This window comes from Solanum stenotomum, chromosome 9 (assembly GCF_019186545.1).
Source record: "Solanum stenotomum isolate F172 chromosome 9, ASM1918654v1, whole genome shotgun sequence".
Lineage (NCBI taxonomy): Eukaryota > Viridiplantae > Streptophyta > Magnoliopsida > Solanales > Solanaceae > Solanum > Solanum stenotomum.
In genome coordinates this window covers 44,685,793-44,695,554 of record NC_064290.1, presented here as the reverse complement: position 1 = coordinate 44,695,554, position 9,762 = coordinate 44,685,793, and the positions used below count along the sequence as shown (strand labels likewise).

At 38.5% G+C, this 9,762-nt stretch overlaps 1 protein-coding gene across 1 annotated transcript; it reads left to right on the top strand.

Annotated features, from left to right (window-relative positions):
- Window positions 1-7,962: 7,962 nt before the first annotated feature.
- LOC125877557 (uncharacterized) lies at window positions 7,963-9,052 on the top strand. Its single transcript, XM_049558817.1, has 4 exons — window positions 7,963-8,151; window positions 8,233-8,448; window positions 8,781-8,946; window positions 8,991-9,052. Exons 1-4 carry the CDS (start codon window positions 7,963-7,965, stop codon window positions 9,050-9,052), a joined length of 633 nt encoding a protein of 210 aa, XP_049414774.1.
- Window positions 9,053-9,762: the final 710 nt, after the last annotated feature.

Sequence of the window (9,762 nt, the reverse complement as noted above, 5' to 3'; positions counted from 1 at the left end):
TCCAGCAATTTTTCTAATCAACCCTATGATTAGATGACCATTTTTTTGTTATACAATTGAGATTAGTACTAACAAATAACAAAAATTTAAATTGAAACATCAAATACTATGAAAATAATAGTCTCAACACTTGTAATTGTTGTAATTCAGATGCTTTTCAAAGAAAAACTAGAGGGAAATAGTAATTAGTCTCAACAATTTAAAACACTATCATGAATATGCTAGATTTTGAGCAACTTTCACAAGTATATAACTAGTTGACAATAAGTGAAGAAGTCTAACATCATGAGGAAATNGCGAATTAATTAATTGATTAGAAAAGAATTTCGTGTATGTTCTTTTTATATAAAACTAAGATTATGCATACATTCGACATGTGTTACATTAGTGTCAACAATACCAAAAATAAAACTAATGATAATAATTTCTTCTTAATCTAGAAAAAAAAGATTTAAAGCTGAAAATTCCTTTTTAAATTCTTTTCTCTTTATCATTCTTATTTACTTGCAAATTTGAGAGAAGCCCTGAACTACCAAAGCCATTTAGTAAATGAAAAGAAAATTCATAATTTTACCTTATTACACATTGTATCATTACCAAAAGAAGAGAAAATATGGAGAAACAATACTATTATAGTCACAAGATACATAACACTGCAGTTATTCACAAGAAAGCTAAACTCATTAATAAAATTATCAGTATTAAATTTTTACACCAAGTTCACTTTGTACTAGGTGGGGTATGGGTAGGGTAGGTGTCAGCATACTTTACCCTAACTCATGGAGGTATAGAGGTTGTTTACAAAAGACCATTGGCTCAAGTAACTCATAACAAAGACATGATAAAAATGACATAAAGATACAAAGCAATCATAACAAATGATAACAAAATCATCAATTAATATTTAAAACAAGAAATAGTTGCAACTTTAAAATAATGTGATAACAAAGGTCCTCTCATGGAACCGAAACCCAAACTGTTAGTGTACCAGTTCGTGATACCTGATCCAATGTTTATGTCTAAACGTGGCAATAGATCCCATAATTATGCCGAAATATGGCAACAGATCCAAGTTAGTGTGTCGGAACGAAACACCCGATCCATTCAACAAGCCACAATCACAATCACAAGTATATTCTCATAATCATACAATCAAGTCATGATTTCATGGAAACATCATTCATTTATCCTCATTTACAACTAGTGTGATCAATAATGCAACATTCACATACATACATCATAATGAAGCAAGAACAAATATATATCACACAATCATGAAATCACAACTATCACCTACCTCGAAACAAGCTTGAATCCCCTAAGAAACTTGATTCTTCCCTTTCCAAATTCATTCCGTTTGTTCTTGGTCTACAAACGATCAATATAACATGTGAATCAATAAACAATAACTAATTTCCCGAATTACTAACAATTCTATCCACCATAGATCAAATCCTTGATCCCAATATCCAAATTAGGGTTGTTTCCACCATAAATTCCAGATCAAAACCCTCCCCCATCGATAATTACCCATTAGATTATGTTCTACAGATCGAAAAATGGATTCGGGGAGTTAAAACCTTACATTTAGCCTTAAGAATGGTAGAAAACTGTCAAGAAGTCTCTTTGATTCGTTCCTTAGCTCTCAAGTTTGAAAATTGCAGAATAAAATGTTTTTTGGGTTTATTTCCGACTTTAAGTTGCGTCTGTCCCACCACAGCTGTCTCACCCCACTACAGCGGCAGAAATCTCGCTATAGTGGCTTGCACGGAACAGTGAGCAATTTTAATAATTCCAATACCCCTATTTCACAACACACCTTCAACCAACGACACTCAGAAATTACCCGTTCACGCCAAGATCAGTTTTGGGAGTTCTACTCACCCGAATTCAATTCTGTAAAGTCGTACGGGTTCCTTATCGTCTTAGCTATCTACTCATGTAATTAAAATCATAATTAAATCACCCAATATCTACCAGATTTCCCTAGACTTTAATGACTCCGATTCCGTCCAAACCTGGACTAGGTTGAGAAAATCCAAGTTACTACGAAAAAGGTTTTCGGTCCAAAATTTTTCCCCGTTGGCTTTTCTATAACGACAGGAACATGTCGTTATAATAGATACCAATTTACCCATCACTCATCCCTAACTGACAAACTTAGGAAAAACAGGCTAAAGAAAGAATGGAGTACTACCTGAATCGACGAACAATTGGGGATACTTGGCTCGCATGTCCTTTTCAATTTCCCAAGTAGCTTCCTCAACTAGAAGATTCTTCCATTGAACCTTCACATACTTGATCTCCTTGGTCCTAACTTACACACATCACGATTAAGAATTTCAACCAGTTCCTCCTCATATCGGAGATCTTTGTCTAACACGATTGAGTCCCATTTAATGATGTAATCCCCGTCACAATGATATCTCTTCAACACATGGACAGATGGAATACCGGATGAACTCCAGATAGATTAGGAGGTAAAGTCAATCTATAAGCCACTGGCCCTACACATTTAAGAACCTCAAAGGGACCAATGTATCGCGGACTTAGCTTGCCCTTCTTGCCAAATCTCATCACCTCTTTCATAGGTGATACCTTAAGAAGAACATTCTCACCAGTCTGAAATTCCTATCTCTTACCTTATGGTCTGCATACTTTTTATGTCTACTCTGGGCTGCTAAAAGCTTAGCTTGAATACTTCTCACCTTATCTTGAACATCCTTTACTAAATCAGCTCCCAAAGGTTTCACATCTCCAGCCTCAAACCACCATCTGGGTGATCTACATCCCCTCCCAAAAAGTGCCTCAAACGGTGCCATATCTATGCTGGAATGGTAACTATTATTATAGGAGAACTCACACAAAGGTAAGAACTTATCCCAATGTCCTCCAAAATCAATTGCACATGCCCTCAATATGTCTCCTAACACTTGAATAGTCCTCTCTGATTTCCCATCCGTCTGTGGATGGAAGGCTATACTAAAAGTGAGTTGTGTGCCCAATTCATCATGTAATTTCCTCCAAAGTTTGGATGTGAATTGGGTAGCACGGTCTGAGATGATAGAGAGGGGAACCCCATGCAACCTCACTAGCTTTTTCACATACACCATAGCTAATTGTTCAGCATTATAATCTATTCTTACCAGAATAAGCTGACTTAGTCAATCTGCCAACCACTATCCAAATAGAATCAAACTTCCCCAAAGTCGAAGACCAACCACAAAATACATGGCTATCCTTTCCTATTTCTATTCCGGAATTGACATTCTCTGAAGCAAACTTGTAGGCCTTTGATGCTCATATTTTACTTGTTGGCAATTTTGACACTTTGCCACAAAATCCGCTATATCCTTTTCATGCCCTGCCACTAATAAATTCTCTTAAAGTCTCGGTACATCTTGGTCACACCCAGATGAATAGAATATCGTGAGACATGAGATTCTGTCAACAATTTCTGAATCAAGTCATCAACTCGAGGAACACAAATCTTTCCCTTAAAACTGAGCACACATTCCGCATCAAGACTGGTCTCTTGTGCCTTACCACTTTCTTATAACTTCAAATTTTATAATGGAAAATTGAAAATATCAGCTAAACTACCCATACTCACCGCTTTTTGACAAAGCGTCTGCCACCACATTAGCCTTAGCCGAATGGTATTGAATGGTCACATCATAATCTTTGAATAACTCCATCCACCTTCGATGTCTCAAATTCAAATCCGTTTGAGTGAACACATGCAGAAAACTACGATAATTAGTAAACACTTCACACTTGACCCCATAGAGATAATGCCGCCAGATCTTAAGAGCGAACACTACCGCTGCCAACTCCAAATCATGTGTTGGGTAATTCCTCTCATGCACGTTCAATTGACGCGATGCATAAGCTATAACATTTTTATCCTACATCATCACAACACCCAAACCAGAATGTGAAGCATCACAATAAACAATAAAATCTTTACCCTTAAATGGTAATGCTAGAATAGGTGCGATGGTCAAGAGAGTTTTGAGCTTTTGGAAGCTCTCCTCACATTTTTTCAGTCTATTCAAATGGTATCTCCTTTTTGGTCAAATTTGTCAAGTGAGTGGCAATAGAAGCAAAGTTCTTCACAAATCAACGATAATAGCTAACGAGCCCCACAAAACTCCTAACTTCTGTCATAGAGCTAGGCCGAATCCAATTCTTAACCGCCTCAATATTTTGAGGATTTACCATTACCCTTTCTTTTGAAACTACATGTCCCAAAAATGCAACCGAAGTCAACCAAAATTTGCACTTAGAAAATTTCGCGTACAACCATTGTTTCCCAAGAACACCTATAACAATAAGAAAATGGTCGGCATGCTCTTTCTCACTTTTTGAATAGACCAAAATGTCATCAATAAAGACTATAAGAAACAAGTCAAGAAATGGCTTGAACACCCCATTCATCAAACTCATGAAAGCTGCAGGTGCATTAGTCAAACCAAAAGACATAACTAGGACCTCACATTGCCCATAGCGGGTTCTAAACGCCGTCTTGGGCACAACCTTAGGCATAATTTTTAATTGATGGTAACCAGACCTTAGATCAATTTTAGAGAAGACTGATGCACCTTGCAATTGGTCAAAAAAATCATCTATCTGAGGCAATGGGTACTTGTTTCGAATGGTAACCCTATTCAATTGCCGATAATCTATATACATCCTCATGTTACCATTATTTTTCTTAACAAACAAAACTGGGGCACCACATGGGGAACCACTAGGATGGACAAATCTTTTATCAAGAAGCTTTTGGATTTGAGCCTTAAGCTCACTTAACTCTGTTGAGGCCATGCGATATGGAGGGATAGAAATAGGGTGGGTACCAGGTTCCAAATCAATACAAAAATCTATATCTCTATCCGGAGGCATACCAGGTTAATCCGTAGGAATCACTTCTCTATATTTAGACACCACATGAATAGACTCAATAGATGGAGACTCAACCTCCACATCCTGAATATGAGCCAAATAAGCTAAACAACCATGCCCTACCAGTTTTCTAGCCCGTATGGAGGATATGATCTTAGCTTGCTTAGGCTTGTACACCCCTTCCCACTCTAATTTTTCCCTTCCCGAAATTTCTAGAGTCTCAGACTTAATATTACAATTAAACACAGCATAATAGAGGGACAACCAAGTCATGCCTAAGATTATGTCAAAGTCAGTCATCTACCAAAGTCACCAAATCAGCCTTGTAACATCTCACATTTTGAAATAACTAGGAAGAAGCTAAGAAGTTGAAATAGTCATTCTTGGAAAAAATGAAAATCTGGAAATTTTGTCAAGTTAGAAAAAAAAAAGAGTTTTTGGTCAACTTCAAATGGCCATAACTCCTAGCTCAGAAAAAGTTAGGTGTAGTTCCAGATATGGTTGGAAATATCTTGGAATTATCTTTCCAACGCCGCTGAGTTTTTGCGATTCCGAGTTCGTATGAGTAAGTTATCTCCTTTGGAAGTTGGGTTGTTGGATTTAGGAAAGTCTAATCCGGATTTTTGAAGAGCGATTTAGTCGTTTCCTTACCTAATTATTCTAATTCGTTCTTAGGAGATTTATTGGGGTAAAACCAATTTTTGGTCAGTTTAGAAAAATTAGAATTCACGCTAGGGCTTGGAGAAAAGAGAAAAGAGGAGAAAGGAGAAGAGAAATCAAGAACCGCCAAGATCGTCTAAGTTTAACTTGTGGAATTCGTCGGGTGTGATCCCTACAAGGTATGTGAGATCACATAGCATTGGGTTACTTCGCCCATGCGCCAATCATGATTCAATTCAGCGAAATATGTTTCATTTGAAAATAAATTCCTTGAGTTCTTAATGATATTTGTTTGAATTCTTGTGGGTTGAGTTGCTGGAGTTTTCTTGAGATTGATTCATGTTTTGGTTGAGTTTTTCGAGTAGAATATGATGTATAATGGAGGTATAAGTGATTCTAAGTGTTTGGGGAAAGAACCATTGAGGTTTAGAGTAGAAAAACGGAGAAGAAAAATCGTCAAAAACCTGGGGAAGGGGGTGGGGAGTCGCGCCAGCCAGTGCACCCCAAAAGGGGCTCTGAAGTTCACCCCTTGGGGCGACGCACCAGCCAGCGCACCCCGGCTGGTCCTCTGAAGTTTGAGGGCTGGCGCCCCACGCCTCTTAGAGCGCCAGGGACGCCAATTCTCCTCATTATTGCCCCACCTTTTTGTACTACTTCCTAAGTGATATACCTATGTTTCCTAGTTGATTCTAGCACTCTAAGGTACATCTAAACAACAAGAAATCATCCATAAACATGAGATCATGAACATTGAATCCATAATCCAATTCGAGGAAAGTTAGGATCAAAGTCATAGAAACTAAGAGTCAAAGTCTAGAAGTTAAGAAGCAAGTCAAAGCAAAGTTTCTTAAAGTTTTCAAGTGTCTTTAACAAACGTTTTACCTTCGTTTTAAGGCTCAAGCTTTAAGTTAAGAAAAGAGTAAACTTGAAGTTCATTTCTCCAAAAATATATGGGGACTAAGTATTTCCAAAGAGATTTAAAATGTTTTCACATTTAAATAAGAACGGAAACTGAGATATCCAAAGAGCCTTCGGGCTAGTTTTCAAAAAAAGTAATCTCTTTCTAAATGAAGCAGGATGGGAAACTTTGATTTCCAAGATAGCCTTTGAGCCAAGTTTTTGAACACTAATCTCAAATCACAGAAGAAGTACGTTTTTAAAACAGAAGTGCCAGTGTATTTTGGGAGTAGTATTGAGCACCGAATTGGGGGCAAGCATGAGTTTAGATAACTCACGTCACCATAGAACCATGTAGCCACCATGGGTAGAAAAGGGTCATACTTTTTAGATGAATCCTTTTCGCAATAGACTAGTAGATCCATTAGGCAGTTCAGGTTCTATACCTTTGGCCGGGTATAGAATGTGTTGGCAGCGTGAGGTAGATCGTTGTATCATCATTATAGCTCTTATGTGATGGTTGTCAGTTAGAGAAACTCCCTAATAAGTTATTGTATTTTTTATATACATCAGTTTATTGAATTTTTACATACATCTCAGAGTCATTAATATCTTTGCATTCACACAGAGTTAAAATAATGTTTTTAAATAGCTTTTCTTTATATTGCACTTGTTTTAAATTGCTTTATATTGAAATGAGTTTAGTCAGGTTGAGTTAAGTTGAGCCAGGTAAGTTTTTCATTTTCTTTCAGATTCTTTCTAGCCTTTGTTGTTTTAGCATTCCAACTCGCATACTAGTACATTTAATGTACTGATGCCAGTTGGCCTGCATCGTCTAATGATGCAGACACAGGTAACTAGGATCGGCATTCCGACACATCGTTGATCCACTGAGTAGTTCAGAGTCTGTTGGTGAGCCTCTTTGCTTTCCGGAGGATCCATTTCATTTCTTTCTAGTCTAGTTTATTAGGATGTTGTGGGGTCTATCCCAACATCCATCTCAATTGTTATTAGAGGCTTCATAGACAGTCAGATGTTAGTCCTTTGAGTCCTTTCATCATCAATTCTTATTGTCAAGACTTGGGTTGCCACTTTTGTCCAAGTTGAATGTTTAATCTTTAACATTCTCAGTTATCTTATTATTCAATTCATTTAAATGTCATCGATCATTATAGATATGAATATTGTCTTCCGCTAAGTTAACTAAGCCATGTCAAGGGTTCGCTTAGGGCCAGCAATGGTCTTCGAATGTCGGCCACATCCAGGGTGTAGGCTCTGGGCGTGACAAACTTCGTATCAGAGCCAGGTTCAAGAGTCCTAGGGAGTCTATGAAGTCGTGTCTGTAGAGTCCTAGTTACTGGTGTGAAGCACACCACATCTATAATTAAGAGGCTGGAACATTTAAGAATTTCTTCACTTCCTTTACACTCATTTCGTGCGTTAGAGTTTAATCTCTAAAAGTTTCCCTCTAATTCGTGCTTGCGTGTGTTTCAGATAATCATGCCTCCACGAAGAGCTGTCAGAAGTCATCCTGCTAGATGTAATGTTAAGGAACAAGAGTTACCCAATGCACCTGAAGTGCAACCGCAAGGAGAAGTGACAAATGTTGAGTTCTGTGAGGCTATAATGATGCTTAGTCAAGTTGTGACCAATAAAGTTGGGCAGCAAGGAGGAGATCGACAAGGAGAGGCTGACACTTCAAGGATTCATGAGTTCTTGAGGATGAATCCCCCAAGTTTCACTGGTTCAAGAACTACTGAGGATCCACAGAACTTCACTGAGGAACTGAAAAAGGTATTCGATGTGATGCATGTTGTTGATACTGAGAGAGTTGAGTTAGCTGCATATCAGATGAATAATGATGCTAGGACTTGGTTTGATCAGTGGAAAGGAGGTAGAGATGAAGATGCACCACTTGCGAGTTGGGCATGTTTTGAAGAGGCTTTCTTGGGGCGTTTTTTTCCCTACGAACTGAAAGAGGCTAAGGTACGTGAGTTCTTCACACTTAAGCAGTATTCTTTGAGTGTTCATGATTATGGGTTGAAGTTCACCCAACTATCTTGTTATGCTCTGGAAATGGTTAAGGACATGAAAAGTAGAATGAGCTTGTTTGTTGTTGGGTTGGGTCGTCTATCAAACAAAGAGGGTCGGGTAGCAATGCTTATTGGGACATGGACATTTCAAGGTTGATGGTCTATATGCAGCTGGTAGAGTAAGAGAAGCTGAGAGATAGAGAGGAGTTCATGAACATAAGGGCTAAGACAGGGAACGAGTCCGGGCAGCAGAAGAGTAATGCCAACCGGTCATCTTTCCAACAGAAACAAAAGGGACATGTTCCATCATATGCTAGTGCACCTGCACCTAAGAACAAGGGTGAGTACTATGGTCAGAATTCTAGGGCTAAGCCTGCCTATTCTCAGGAGAGTGTAGTGCAAGGGGTTAGTAAGCCTCCTGCCTGCGCCAAGTGTGGTAGGAACCATTCAGGTGTGTGTCGTGAGGGCTCCACTGGTTGTTTCATGTGTGGCCAGACTGGGCATTTCATGCGAGAGTGTCCAAAGAGCAAGCAGGGAAATGGAAATGGGGGAAATAGAGCCCACTCTTCATCAGTTGCTCCACCAGACAGAATTGCACCTAGAGGGGCTACTTCCGGTACTAGCGGAGGAACAAACCTCTTATATGCTATCAACAGTCGATAAGAGCAAAAGAATTCGCCAGATGTTGTCACTGGTATGATTCAAGTCTTTGACTTTACTCTATATGCCTTGCTAGATCAAGGAGCGAGTTTATCTTTTGTAACTCCATATGTTGCTATGAATTTGATGTTATTCCTAAGCAACTTAGTGAACCATTCAGTGTTTCTACACCTGTTGGTGAGTCTATTTTAACAAAGGAGTCTATTGTGATTGTCCCATTTCCGTCAATCACAAGAATACCATGGCTGATTTAATTGAATTAGACATGGTAGATTTTGATGTCATTGTAGGCATGGACTGGCTTTATGCCTATTATGCCTTAGTTGATTGTAGAACTCGAGTAGTCAAGTTTCAGTTTCCAAATGAGTCAGTCTTAGAATGGAAAAACAGTTCAGCAGTGCCTAAGGGTCATTTCATTTCGTACCTTAAGTCAAGGAAATTAGTTGCTAAGGGGTGTGTCTATCACTTAGTCCGAGTTAATGACTCGAGTGTTGAGATATCTCTTATTCAGTCAGTTGCAGTAGTAAAAGAGTTTCCAGAAGTCTTTCTAGATGATCTTCCCGGAGTCCCTCCTGAGAGAGAGATAGACTTCGGTATAGATCTTCTT